Source organism: Hippoglossus hippoglossus, chromosome 3 (assembly GCF_009819705.1).
Source record: "Hippoglossus hippoglossus isolate fHipHip1 chromosome 3, fHipHip1.pri, whole genome shotgun sequence".
NCBI lineage: Eukaryota > Metazoa > Chordata > Actinopteri > Pleuronectiformes > Pleuronectidae > Hippoglossus > Hippoglossus hippoglossus.
In genome coordinates this window covers 12,680,925-12,696,396 of record NC_047153.1, presented here as the reverse complement: position 1 = coordinate 12,696,396, position 15,472 = coordinate 12,680,925, and the positions used below count along the sequence as shown (strand labels likewise).

Below are 15,472 nucleotides of genomic sequence, written 5' to 3'. Positions count from 1 at the left end.
AGGAATCCGCTCAAGAGGATGAGCCTCAGTGAGCAGGCAACGATCACGCAACCTGCCAAGCCCTCGCTGTTGGGATCAACACATCACCTCTGACTGAAGGCGTTTACCGCTGACAATAGAGCCTCTCCCTCCGAGCACGATCAGGCTAGATTAATGTGTATGGACAGACAGGACGCAGCGCTCAGTGGCCCCTGCTCCAGCCTGATCTCACAGCATGCTAATCAAACCATTACAAATTACAAAGTGATATAAGCCCTAACATAACATGCCAATCCATTTTTTATGTTTGGATGATTTGAGTTTTCTAGAGGTGTGTGTTCCTGTACTGTGTTCATTCTAATGGGCTGTTTGAGGGTTAAGACTTTGTTTTAGGGTCAGGGTTAGAATTAGGTTTAGGGTAAGGGTCAGGCATTTAGTTTGAGTGGTTAAGGTTAGGGTAAGGGGCTAGGGAATGTATTATGTCGATGAGTGTCCTCACTAAGATAGAAGTACAAACGTGTGTGTTTTGTGTGTGCACTTGTTAACTTGGGAACAAACGGGCAACCTGTTTAAACATGCAGGCTGTGGCTTTCACTTTTCTCCGCTCGATCCCCTCTCTGGTGCATTTAGCCTAAAAGTGGAGTCTAATCTTTCACAATATCCCAGCTTTGCACTCACAAAAGGAGATGCATGCACACACAGAAGAAACACAAAACACACAGAAATTTGCCGACTTCAAAACGAAGCTTTCTTATTGATTGCGTTGACCTATTCAACTATTGTTGTTGTGACTTGTTAAATCATTAGAGCCTCCTCATCTTATCTTTCTTCAAGGAAAAGTCCTCGACAATAAAAAGCCGTAGCTTGATTCCCACAGCCTCAGTGCAAGAAAAACCTCTTCAAACAATCAGCTTATTTTAAAGTTCAGAACAGCTCAGAGCTACTGAAGTAAAGAAACCCATCATGATCTGTAACAACAATGCAACACTACTGTTCTTCTCATCCTATTCCATGAGGACTTTGTTAAAGACACTGTTTGGCTCAAGCTTCATCTTTTCTCACTCTCTGGTTGATGTTATCACACTGGGCGTTTAGATTAATTCTGTTTCCTGTCTCCACACATCTCTCAACAAGCTCTTTGTTCTCTGCGGACCCTCTGCAGTGGGGGGGGGGGGGTGGTTTAGACAAACACACGGCCTCAGCTACACAGCAACTCTATACTTCCATATGTGAATGAACAAAGGGCCCTGGCTGGGCTCAGGCCTTGGTGGTATTCTGCAATATTTTCATCAGAGCTTAAAAAGACCTAATGAATTTGCGGTGGGACCGTGCGTGTGGCTCGTGGCTTTGTATAATGGAGTAAACTTTTATCCATTTCCATTCCTTTGCAGCTTTTTTCCAGTCTCATTCGTTAGGACTTAGGGTGCTGCGTGCTTCGCAAATATTAGCTTTAGCAACCTAAAGCTTTCTGTGAACTGCTGTGATGACAGAGGGCCGCTGTATGCCGGGCCCGGCTGAGTGTGGCTGCTCTGTTCTGGAGGGAAAGCTGCTGCACACCAAGGGGCTTTCACACCCTATGTAAGGCCTGGGAGGTACACCCAGTAATTTTCCTTTTCAGGAAACACCAAAGTATATACAGTGTGTTCTGAATTACTGGGGAAAAGTGTTGTTGGAATACAGACGAGTCTCCAAATTAATTTTCCCCCTGCTTTGCCAAAATGCTCCCAAAATAATTATATTTATGATTTAAATTATGAATTCCAAAAGTATTCCGTGAAAACTGCATTTTGCCGGTCAGAAGAAATCCAGATGCTTCGGTTAAAAATGTGCGAAGTTTGGTTGAAAAGTAAATACTTTTATGATGTGTTAGTCTTATATAACCATTGCTTTGGTAGAATGAAAATGACTGTGGCATTTAAATAACTGTAATATGTAAGACTGTAAGTGTATCCTGGTTTTAACCCTGCCGTCTGCATGACCTCTGACCTGCAAATCATTAAATCAGTGCTGTGTAGGTTAGACAAGAAAGCACAAAAGGGGGGCAGTGAGAAAATGACTGTGTGCTTCTGTACGTCAAGGTATGTCAGGGTGACGCCTTTTCACAGTAAACATGTTCTCAGAGGAGCAAACGCTTCGTGGTTCACATCATTCAGCAGTATGTGTTTTCCTGTTGGTGAAGCTGAGAGACAGGCACATATATTTGTGGCGTAAAGAGAAGAAACGGCAACTTTGTGTTTTGAGTTATGTGCGCTGCCGTGGCTCCCAGCCATATCCCCCTGGGAAGAGGACCTCTCCTCTCCTCTAACCTCTGCTTGCTCCTAATCCATAGCCCACTGGGAACACTGATGTGAGGCGTCTGACGCGAGCCGTTCCCTCAGCTTTGAGCCAGGACTTAAAAGGACACAACTGCCCTGATGTGCGCTCTGTTTCGGTCCCGACTCCACGGCAGCCACAAACGGAAGGTTCCCACTGGGAGAGTGCGCACTGCAAGCATATCTGTCCGAGCAGTCAGATGGGTGGGATTGGATCTGCTGCTGTGGCTCACGTGGGAAACATGTCAGTGGGTCCACTAAATGCACCCCTAATTCTCCTCTTCAGGATTGGGTGTGATGCGAAACAAGTTCAGTAAAAAGAAAACTTTGGCTTTGGAATTTGTAAACATTTTTATGGGATATAAAAATACATATTTATAAATGTCTGAAAGTCATGTGGCTGGTCTTTTATATATGTTAACCAATTATACAGTAGCATTTCTCTCTAAAACTGATGGGAAATGTGTCCGAGATGCTATTTAAAGTTGTCGATGGGTTACATTGTCCTGAGAAATATCTTTCCCTCTGCCTTCAAACTCTTTGAGGCATCAAAGATGAGTCAGACACATTTTCCTCTTTGCTCCGTCTCTGAAGTGCCATGGAAACTGCCACAAATATTTATGCCGGACAAACATTGGTGCACGGAGGTTATCCTTGCTCCTGTGTAGGAGTCAGCGCCACAAAAGGAGATGACGCTTTGTCACACTGGTGCAACCCCGAATTTACACCCCTTCGCCCAGGACCTCAAACAAGCACAACAGCAACAGGAGCCGAGCTTGGAGAAAAGCCAGCTTTGTCCTGAGACACCCTTGTCCTCCGCTCACCTACCTGTGAAAACCTCGGAGCCACGGTTCATTTCAAACGGCTTTCACCCCAACCCCCACTTTTACACTCATGCACTTTTTTTGCACAGACCCATTCAAACCACATCACCAATCAAATTCTGAAATATGGAGCAGCCATCAAAACTAGTCCAGAAAAGTATTTGTGAAATAGTTTGGATCGTGAGGAAACTTCATCAGATGAAACAATTAAGAACAATTGTGTGCGATGAAAATGAAGAAGGGATGAAACAGAAATTTGATCCTACCATCTAGATCCTCTGGCCTGGTGAGGTCAATAACTCTGTGGCCGATCTTCCCGTCCTCGCCCAGCTTCCCGAGGTGGTGGCCAATGCTGTCAAAATGCGCCCTCTCCTACAGGGGAAATACAAACAGTCAGGTACGCTAACAAGCACATACATTCATGTTTTTACAGTGATACAATTGTAAAAGTAACCCCATCAGGAATCCTAAATTTTGAAAGGAAAAACATGTCTTTGATAAATGGAGGTTCTTTGAAGAGCTGCTCTTTTGACATGAGCTAGATGTAGCTTTTTCCTCTCTCATCTCTCTATTCAGCAGCTGCTATAATGGATGACAGGAGGTAGAGAGACAGTGAGGGCCAGGGGTGCTGTAAATAGATTTACAGAAGGATACTTTGTGATCCCGAGCACACAATGGGGCCGTGGCCCTCTTTGCAGTGCTCAGATTTTCCTCTGTAATCTTCTCCTTACATCCTCCCTTCCAGTCTACGGCGCCCAGAGCTCAGCGCCCATCATTTATTCAGAATTCATGCTTTGGAGAACACACCGTGTTTTCCCGTTTGTCATGTCGCTTTGTGCTCAGATTAAACTTGGCATCATGTTGTACTTGACGCACAATGAAACCCTGTCATTCAGCGCTCCGTGACAATATTAAATGTCATGTCCGTGTGCATTTACAGAATAAAATAACAGCTTTCGGGGGGCCTCTGAATAGTTGCTGCACATTACACTTAATGTATTATGCAAGGGGAGAGTGCCGACTGCTGCTGGCTCCATTGTTGAATGACCTACTTCCTCAGTGAATACACAGGGCATTAGCAAAGGGCTGTCTTCCTCTCTAAAGACTCAACTAGGAGATGGACACTTTGACTCTGCATGATACAAATAATCTCCCCCCTTTGCCTGGATGACACTAAAAGCAGGCATGTTGCCACCATTCAGAGAGAAAAGCATTTGTTTTACTCGCAGGGTGAGTGTTCAGTGTCTGCCAAAGATATACTCTACACTGACCTGACCTCTGCCTCCTTCCTTTCTACACGTCTATCACATGCAGTCTGAACAGATACTCAGGTAGAGTCCTCACACAATGCTAACAGCTCCCCTGCCACACACACAGACACCAACACACATTAATCTTTCAGCCCTTTCTTTGCAACGCATTGCACAATCGTGTTGTTTTTTCACTTTTCTCCCACAGGGAAGTTCTTTTCCTCTTAAAATAATAGACAAAGGTGCTGAAAAATTTAGCAGACCTAACCATTGTAAGTTAAAATATTTATTTTTACAGCTGCTTTTGATTTGTTATGTTGTCGTCCCCTGTCAAATAAAATCATGTTCATAACAACAGACATCAGTAATAACAGCACATTACCAAAAACAAAATTAAGAAATCTGTCTAAAATGTGTTTGCTTTTGTATAAGCTTATTTTCCAGTGAGTTACAAAAAGATGACAGGGTGAAGGATGGAGACAGTTCAAGTCCATTTGAGGCCTTTCACAGTATTTTGATTATCCTCATGCTTTTATTTATTCAAGAACTATTCCTCAAAAGAAAGGAGAGACAGAAAGAGCACTGCAATTTACCATCATATTTGAAGGAGTAGTCATTATTTATCGCCAGCTGAGTGATTCTGATATACAATTAACCACTACCTGCTTATGGCCTGTGATTAGAGCCTGTCTGTATGACGGCCCTTTGCTTACTTAAGTGTTTTCTAATTATGACATATGTGGTGGTCCCTGCTGGGAGAGAGGATGCTTTGTAAAGACAAGATGGAGTACGGGGCCTTTCTTGGTGTCACATTCTGTGTGAAGCAACACACGCATGGGCATGCACGCACACAGGCCCGTATTCATCACCCAGCCACATTATTGCTCTTAATGAAAGAAGCTAGCAGCCCGATGACAAAGTGACTGATGTGTGATTAGCTGGATGGGCACTGGTGCTGCTTCCGATGCTACTTGGACAGTCCACTAGGAAGACACAGCGTTCACAGGGACTGTATGTCTGTAATAAAGTAGTCATCTCGTCCCTCTTCCGTGCTTGGGCGGTCCCCCCTGATCAATCAAGTCCTTTTATAAGCTCATGATCATTAAGCATCATGTTGGGCTGAGAAGGAGAGAGAACCGGGGTCATCAATCAATGGATTTCATTAATAACTAGCTCGCTGTTCACTTCTTTTTCCATCGCACAGTCACGTGATCAGTGAACATCAGCACGTCAGACAGCTGGGACGAAGACTGAATGAGGCTCTTGTTTGAGGTAGCGTCACTTGACATAACGTGCACGGCGGGGCTTCTTGTGCTTATATAGAGAACATGCACGTGCACTTTATACGAGGAAGCTTTTTATCTACTGTAATATAAAGGTGTGGCTATGATAAGTATCCCTCGCTTTCTTGTGTTATCTATGCTAATTAATATCTGAGCAATATGGTACCACAAATTTTCATAAAATTTAATATACTGAGTTTAATATACTTATTGGTTATAAGTTTGGTAATTTATATCCGCAAATTAGAATTATAGTTGAAATTAGGGCCATAAATTATCTGCACGGCATCAGGGTTTTGTTTTAAGGCTGGAAAATGTTCAGTGAACTAATGCTGCTTTACTGCCCACGCATCAAGTGCTGTGATAAATTAATGGCACTTTTATTATTTTATAGTGTCATTAAATTTTTACTGATCACTCTGACAAAGAGAAGTAGCAAAGGACATGCAGTATTTAGGGAAGCTGGTCCTCCTGCCAGGAAAAGAGCACGAGAGAGTGAAAGGGAGGGATCCCATCAGTATATGGCTGATATAAAAAGGTATTTATAATGTGCAGTGCAAGGGAATAATAAAAGACACAAAAAATACAGAAAATTAATGCTGAGAGGCCTCTGCAAGAAGTGGTTCATAAACAAAGTGGGATGAAAGAACAAATCAAGGATGACGAGAGGAGGTGAAGATAAAGAGACAGGAAACAAAAGATGTAGCTGTGCACATTATTTCTCTCCCACTCTGACCGCGACTGCTGGCAAGCAACCCGTCCCTCCTTCAAATGACTTCAGCATGCAGCTCTCCACCCCACAACTAAAATTATAGCAGCGCACTCAGAGCTGTAGTGGAAAACTGCCACCCACTATAATCTCATCTGCCCTGCCTGCATGCGCAGTCCTTTGTCTTTAAACTTCGGTAACAGATTCACTTTGTTCAGTTGCACATGAAGTCATGAGACAGTCCAGTGAGGTTGTGAGTCACTGAGGAAAAGAGAGAGGTAGAAAGAGGGTAGATAGCAGAACTTCTTGGGCGAGGGAACCTAAAAGAGCCCTTGTCAGTGCTGTAAAGGGAACTTTAATCTGGCCGGCCACAGACCATGTGCCGGAGGCCTGCTGCTCTGCCCACAGGGTGTATTCTGGGCAGAGGCGGGTGGCGGACGGCCCTGTGTATTGTGCCTACTCCTGCTCTGTATTTAGGCAACACACTACCAATCCCGACACTCCTTCACTCTCTCCTTTGTAAATAGCTCCGGGCTATAGGCAGAGCCATATGGCCCGAGATTGTTCAAATACAGATGAAAGAAAAAAAACACACTCTGTAGTAAGGTAGACCGCGGTGCCAATCAGCGTGTGGTAGTTTCTGAGTCAGCTCGGTTGGTTGGGTGTCCGTTTGTCTAAATGATTTTATAGTTTTCATTTAACATCATAGGAAATAATCATGAGAAATCAATGTAAAACTTAAAACACCAGAGGAAACCACAGGTGCGCTGTTGCTCCAATGAAAGAGTTTGGCCAAGGTGAAGAGATGCTGAACTGTACCAGGCAGGAGTCACGGCACAGAGGTCTGGACACTTTACTTTTAATCAGTCCCATATGTTGTTGATTCCTTGAAAATGGACAAACAGACTTTGGCACATTTTGTCCAGTTAAAAATCTGACTTTACTTTATTTTGCTATATTTTATTTAATCGGTATTAAATTCCTAATTGTTTTTCTCATCATTATCGATATTAATTAACAAACCTTTTTTTCCCTAATTTGTGTCATTTTGAGAGCAAAAATGAATCAAAAATGAATGAGGTGATACAGACGCACATTAAGCTGACATGTTTGCTCACCACTGATTATTTACGGAGCAAACTGCTTCATTTCTTTCACGCGGCTGGCAGCCACGATAGTTCTTCCAAAAATAACCAGTTGCCAACTTAAAGTCACATAATAGTCTTGTTATTTTTCTGGCCATGCATGTATACAGTAAATTATATGTTTAGCCCTCTCTGAAATCTGACAGCATTAACTACTGTCATTTCTGAGATCTCTGAACTATTGGTAAAATCTCATCCTGGCGTTTCCTTCACGTTGGAAAGTATATGATCGCATGTGTTTAACATTTTCACGATTGGAAACCTTCAGCAGCTGCAGCGGGGCCCTAAACAGCCACTTACAGTATGTTTGATAATGTGCTGAACTGGCTCTGGTTATATCACACACCTGGTATGTGGCGGGCTGAAGTCAGTGGCTCTCTGACCACAATATAGGGCTTTGTGTATCAAGTGTCAGTCATCACTGTGGTCTGCGGCCCTCTGAGTCTCCTCTCCGAGGGTCTCGGGCTAAGTCCCTCAACAATCTGTCCCAGCCGTGATGGAGACAAAGAGTGCACTTTAACATGGCCTCCGCTCCTCACAGCTCACTGCCTCATCTGTTTTGTGTTTTTATTGTAACCAGTTGCAACGTTATTTATAAGTCTGCAGCTTTTCCAGTAGTTTTTTGCTAGTTTTGAACCATTTAAATGTTAAGTACATCCAGCCATGCGGTAAACCCACAGTTACTTTCATTCAGGCTGTTGCTCTCTTTTTTACCCTGAGCTCTCCCTTTGCTTAAAGCCTAATGCAGGCAGCAGCAGAATCAACAGTAGCAGCCACAAAAGGCTGGCATCTGTTCTATAGTAGTCGTCCTCAACATCACACAGAGCAGAGATGGCCAGCTATTCCAGTCCCATTCGTACTGCCAGGCCATCACCTCATTTGTTTAAAACAGAGCTAAGAAAGGCCTTTAATTAAATTAGGGAGCTCTAACAAAAAGAAAATGGTGGGCTAACCTCACACTTGGCTTTGTGCCACTGTCATGTTTATTGTTTGTTTCTATTATAAGTTTATTTTTTTGTTAACTGTCATAACTAACATTATTCTGGATGAGTTATATTTCGTCAAATCCTGAAAATGTGACCCTTCAGTGTAAATTTTCAATTGTATTCAAGTCAAATGTATTTCTAATGCATGTGTGTGTGCTTTGGGATAATCAGTCAATACATTTGAACATATTACAAAATTTATTTCGTATTTTAACTGTGCGTCGTCTTTAATTTAATTAAGACTCAACCATCTCAGCCCTGTGACACATTTCTGACACATGTTGAGTTTTTATGTTCTTCTCTACACTGCTGAGATCATTTGTGTTGACCTCATGTATTTTTACGGGTTTCCAGTCCTCAATGATCCAGAACTGTACTCTGGCTCCTCGGGGAGAATGTGAAGTTAAGCCGAAATCTCCTGCCTTATCAAACACTCCAGGTTGCAAACAGCAGGATATTAAGAGACTGCAGCTTTCACCAAAACCCCCTTTCACATATGGACAAGACCTCAAGACTTGTTGGACACTGGAGCTGTTATGTTTCTACCGCAACAATACCGCAGACTATAAATGGCCCTTTGTGGCCTATTCTTCTCCTCGCTCTTTGTCGTATGTGCCTTGTGGTGAGCGTGGCATCACAGGTCTTCGCCACTGAAGCCAGCAGCTTCCCTGAATGACTGCAATAGGCCAGAAATTCACCATGTAAAATGACAACTGTAGGAAATAATGGAGCCACCACCGCCAAACGACCCTACCAAGATGCTGCCTTGATGTCTTTCTGGGGAAGAGCAAAAGACCTGACCTGGAACAGGAGCCCGCAGGAACACACACCCACGCAGGCACATATAATACAGAGTCATACATTATTTTTATTCTTTTGGCAAATGTGAACAATTGGACAAAGCATTAATGTAAGCAATCTTCACAATAGCACTTGCTGGCTACAGCCAGTGTCTGGGAGCTGAGCATAATCTAATTTGGATGGGCAAACCCTTGTATGCCAAGGATTTACATTGCAGCCAAAACGCCTTGGTTTGCAATTTCCAAGACAGCAGTCGAAAAGGAGCAGAAAATTGCTTCCAGGGCTGCGGACCAGACAAGATTATATTCAAAGTCTTTGTGAGGGCTTTGCCTGAATGGGGCCCTGGCATTACACACACACGCACAGACACACACTCACGTGCATGCTTGTACACGTATGCACGTACATACACACTCTCACACACATGCAGGAGGGAGCAGTATGACCACTATAACCAATAGGTTAGGAGTCTGGATTTTGTGGAGCACCAGTGTAAGCTACATTTGAATATTTACAGGCTGAGCTTTGGGGATCTGAGAAATGGACAATTGCAGTCATCAATACAGAGGAGAGGAGGTGCTGCAGGGCAGAAAAGGGCAGTTCAATAGGTTAATACACTGGCCTTTCACCTTTTGATTCTAGTTAGGGACATGTCAGCAGAGGAATATATTTTATCTCACACCACCTCCAGTACATCACATATGCAACGTCTCCCTGAAGTAAAGCGAGGGAAATGGATGCGCCAGTGTAGAGATCAGTCATACCTGACTCTACAGGGTTCAACAACAAGGGTTGTCCATTGCCCCTAGGCTAATATAGGGCAGATTGGCTCCCCACGAGTCATCTGTCATTTTTCAAAATGTGATCAATGTGAGATCTTCTTCTCTGTTTGGTCAGTGGCCTTGTATCATCTCTGCTGTGCTTTTTGTGAACAGTCACTTCACTCAGGGACTGGCCAGTGTATGTGCAGCACTCAGATGAAGGCTTGCAGTGAGATATGAGGATATGAAGTCAATTATGATTTGTACATGAATAGACTTTAGAGTTTGGCTTTTTTTGTTCACTTTTCCATATTGGGACGAGTTACATTAACTGTCAAATTTGCATCAGTGAATTATTTAAACTGTATTGGCTTTTGTTTTTGTTTGTGTACAATGAGGGCCACATGGGACAACCTTTTTGGCCCTCACCCATGACCCTGAAAAACAGCAGAGCCAGTTATAGCTACAGTGCATAATAGAGGGAAACAATTCAAATGGTTACAAATGGATTAAGATGTACTGTATTTGACTGTAGGCATACTGGTGCATTCAAGGTAAAAGCTTCCACCGGGTGAGGAGGAGATGGTAAATAATGGAACAAAGTAATTGCCCTCTCCAGACAATAATATCTCTAGATAAATATTTCAAAAAGGTAAATTGCAGAAGGGTTGTAAAAGGTTTTATTGTACTGAAGGGGATATAGTAAAAACAGACAAATAAAAAGACAAGCAAGAAAATCCGCTCGTGTAAAGCATGAATATTTTACATGTCCTCAGGTTAAAGGCTTGTATAGTGTTGAACAGAGAGTCTGATCTACACCATGTTCTCCTAGGTCAATGGTCAGGGAGGGAGAGAGAGAGAGAGGGAGAGAACTAGAGCCTTGGTGATAACGGTTAGAGAGGAATGCATTGTACTGTTCAGACACACTTTGTATGAAAAGATGAATTGATCCATCTGTAAGCAGCACTTAGACCCACTCCTCTGCCCGGTCATTACAGTGGGATAAATCAATATTTAATATCCCCCTCTAACAGCCACGCTGGATGATCTTAACCTCTCCTTAATCCCATTTATGTTACCTCTCCAGAATCTTCTTCATGTAAGCTCTCACTATGATAAACTTCCAAACAACAGACTGGGAGGGGAGCTATTAAAGACCACACCATATTTATGTCAGGTGAGGCACCTTCTTGAAATATTAATATTCTGAAACTGACCAAAGTGAAAGCTTTTATCTGGGGCGTTCAAACCTTTCTAGTCCGTTGGCTTGTATCAGCAAAAGACTCTCTCTCCTTCTCGCTCCCATTTCGCCGCTGAATTACAGCCTGCTGTTCTTTATTGCAGCCGAAGGATGAAGATGATGGGGCAATTCTTTTAGCTGACTTGATAAAGCGTGCCTCTAATTTCACACCATCCTAATAGGGCCGGTGTCACAGAAACTAAGAGGTGACAATGCCTCACTGTGATTTGCATGCGTTTCAAGCACGAGCTCGGTTCAGGTGTCATTCAACGAGACGGATAAATGAAGTAATAAAAACTGAGACTATTACCTGAGATGATGCTTTCAATTATTGATATTAGCAGGTTTTTCCAATAAACCAACATCTAGTATGTATGTAGGTAAACAATGCAAGTATCTAGAGCCCAACCGTTATGGATTTGTGGAGGCTGATACCGATAATGATATCAGGGAGTAGGGCTGCAAAAATGATATGTTTAATCAATCAGTAATCATCAATCAGTAATCATCTACTAAATTCATCGCCAACTATTTTGATAATTAATAAAGTAAAGTGAATATCTTTATTTTGTGAACAAGACATTTGAGGAGGTTGTCTCTGGGCTTGGGAAATGCTTCAATATTTAAAATAAAATAAATTTTCGGACATTTTATGGACCAAACAACTAATCGATTAATCAATAAAAATAATCGACAGATTAATCGATAATAGTAAATATTTGTTAATTGCAGCCCAATAAGGGAGTCAAACCTTTCAGATACTAATGTATCTGCCAATATATTGATTGAAAAAAAAAAAGTAAAATTGGCAATGATTGCTCGTTATCAAACCCTTAATAAAATCAAGGCTTGATATTTTACAACTTTATTATAAATAACTATTATATTCAACAGAAATGCATTCAAATATATGTAACTTACTTAAAATGTAAATCATTCCTGCATTGTTTATTTTGTGTAATAAAGTTCTACAATGATCACAGTTTTTTGTTGTCAGTTTGATCCTACCAGTACACTTAATTCTTCAATAGTATTTCATTTCATTTCTACTTCACATATACCTACCCCCCCACCCCAACACACGCACACACACTCATTCATTCTCTTTCTGTTGTTCGACCCTTTCTTACGGACAAAAGGTAGATTACAGGTGAGGAGTGACTGACTATCTCAAGCAGAACATCCCTTTAAAAAGCATCCATCTTCTCTGCTTCAAGACAGGTTGAACAGATAAGTCCAAAATTCAGAGGGAACAAAACTAAATCCTATAAAAAAACAAAGCAGGGAGTAAAACGGCGCAAGCTCTACCTGCGAAGAACAATGTAGCCGTAGGCATGTTTCCTGTTCTAAATGGATCTTTGCAGCCACACGTGCACCTTCGTTGAGTGGCAGCAGCACCAGCTTCCATGAGTTAGACTGAAAATACTATGTTCAAACACTCATGGTGAAGTTTTCACTTAACAGGCAAAGGTGAAAAACCAGGAGGAAAAAAATCTTAAAATTTAGTTTTTTGTAAGGTGACTGTTTGCTTGTCTAAATTCAAGCAAAATGTGACATGTAAAAAAAAAAAAAAAACATTATTTATTGTGAAGATTTCTTCTGTCCTGGTTAGTAAGGGCTAAGTGCAGGGGGAGGCTCCGTCTCTGTCCTCTCTGTGGGCTCCACTAATTTATGTGCTTCACTTCAGTGAGAGCATAGTTGATTGCCACCTGCATAGACAGTGATCTCTTCCAAACACCAAATTAGGGGGAAATCAAAATAGATATTCATTGACTTTTTTACATATACATTGACCTAGTTGAGGCTGTTGGTTGAAAGTGTAAGGTGCTGAAATATTAATGAGCATCGCTCCCAGTTCCTGCCTGCTCCTCACAGCCAACTGGCAACATGGCATCAAGCTGAAGAGAGGAGGACAGCTTTTTTCTCTCCTTGATTGACTCATCGATTGAAGATATTTTTAAAGGGAATCCCTGGGAGTGTGTGCTCCTGGTACAAAGCAGCCCCATCCCGTGTCAGGGGACGGAGAGGGCTGCAAGTCTGCTTTAATTGGGCAGAGACTTCAGAGTCTTCTTAACCCGCACCGGGCACTGCCATGGCCTGTCACGGCCCTCACACCAACATCAACAACGCTGGGCCCTCGAAACACGCACACACGCAAACATATTCATACTAATTAAACAGATACGTACACACTGGACTATGCCAGCTCTTATCAAAATGACCACCCTGGACACAGATTAAAGAAAAATATTAACCTGAAAGAATGACTGCTGTGTTAAAATCACCATGTTCCACTTTCTTTAATAGTTTCACTACTTGCAGGGAGAGCCGAGCACTCCTGGTGGTCAGCTGCTCGTCTTTTGCATTACGGAAAACGCTTGCAGTGGAACGGGCTAGAATCGAGAATGAAAGAGCTATATGATAGAAGTCCTAACCTTGTCGACTCTGCAGTTGTTGAGGCCCACTGAAGTGAGGGCGGCCAGCTTCGCCTCCATGCCCTGCTGGTGATGTTGCAGCTGTTCCCTCTGGATCTGCTCCCTCATTTTCCGGGCCTCCTGGATGGCCTTCATCACCGTGTCCTGGTCCCCGAACAGCGCAGTAGAGTTTAGGCTGGACAGAATATCTACACACACACGCGCGCACACACACATTAGAGTTAGGGCAGCAAAATTAGCTCGCTATAAAAAAACTGCTTCACACAACATCTTGAGAGTGGCATTTATTTCTAAAATGAAAAAACAGGACTGAGACCTTGCAATGTGGTTTTCCCAGCTGTGAGTGTATACTGTAATTTTGTGTTTGAACTGAGCAGATCTATGTGTATGTGTGGTGTGTGTTTGTGAAGAGGAGGCACTTTGAGGTCTTACCCAGAGATGAGCCCCGTCCCAGGCCTCCGCCGAGTGGGTTGGGGATGCAACCCTTGCCGAAACTGTTGAGGCTGTTTTTACTGCCGGGATATAGGTTTTGTGTCGGGGATGTGGGGGATTTGAGCAGATCTGTCGTCTTTGGCCGAGCAGACAAGTTGAGCGGCTGTGTTCCTTCCTCCTACGGCAGCAGAGATACGAGTATGAGGAAAGACAGATGTGAATAGGTGGCCTCCCTCCCCTTCCCCTTTTGGAGGAGCTCCGGTTTCCCAGACAGCACAGTTCTCTGCTTCTGGTTAATTATAGGGTCTCTACCTATCCTGACCCGCACCTCCTCACTGATTCTTACATCTCTGTCCTTCTTTTTCTTTTCCTTCTCCTCTCCTCTCCTCATACATCCTTCCTCAGGAGCGCTGCCACTGCGATGTTCCCTCACAGTTGCCCAGCGCCTTTGTTCACACTAATTAAAGCAGATTCTGTCTCTCTGTACATCTTCATCTGTTCTCCCTCTCCTCCTCTCTGCTCTCTGTGTCTGCACTCTGGTTCGAAGAATAAATAATGACCAGATAACGGCGGTGCCAGTGATCAAAGACAGCTGTTCCATTCATCAGATGTCGACTTACATTATCTACTTCATTAACTTGTTTTCTAATTCCATTCCTCATTTGTGCATACTTGGTCTTATCATATGCTTTGATATGTCTATTCCTGTAGAAAAATAATATGATGTGATGCTGGGCTGGTTGCAGCCTCTTAGAGCCGTTACTGATGTGAGAGGAAGAGCACTCTTCTCCAAGGTGCCATCCTCAGGACTTTGTCGACTAGGATTATCTATCTCAATACCTGCAAATACAACTCTTAAAAGGAGGATAAATGCACCCCCCCCCAAAAAATGAATCCTATAATTTCCCCTGTTGATCTTTCGAGGGTTAATGATAGGTATGTGTACAGATTGTTAAGCCCTAAGAGGTAAACTGTGATTAGTGAATTGGTCTTACAAATGTAGGCACAAGTACCAAAAAATAATACATTTGTTTAAAATTTTACCTATTTGTAATAATGTAAAAAAAACCTAAAATTAGTTCAAATAATTCTAATTGAATTACATAATAACCAGTGCCTAACTACATTTTTAATTACCTTAAATATACATATATTGCAAGATGATGGGCAACACCAAAATCAACATGCTAAATAGATTTGTTTTTAATTTTATTTGTAAATGCTGGTTGATTTAGTATATAAACAACTCCTACATTTACATCCCAGAGGAGAAAATGTCACTTTGCCCAGAACATCATGTGTGAATACAGCAGTC

At 42.5% G+C, this 15,472-nt stretch overlaps 1 protein-coding gene across 17 annotated transcripts in view; it reads right to left on the bottom strand.

Annotated features, from left to right (window-relative positions):
* The window catches only part of sox6 (SRY-box transcription factor 6), a 137,841-nt gene that overhangs the window by 10,988 nt on the left and 111,381 nt on the right, over positions 1–15,472 (bottom strand). For all 17 annotated transcript variants that reach the window (XM_034575044.1, XM_034575034.1, XM_034575060.1 and 14 more), the window contains 3 exons: positions 14,158–14,335; positions 13,726–13,913; positions 3,382–3,487 (listed from right to left, as the gene is read on the bottom strand). In XM_034575044.1, the coding sequence (XP_034430935.1) occupies positions 3,382–3,487; positions 13,726–13,913; positions 14,158–14,335 (472 nt within the window). The remainder of the gene's footprint in view (positions 1–3,381; positions 3,488–13,725; positions 13,914–14,157; positions 14,336–15,472) is intronic.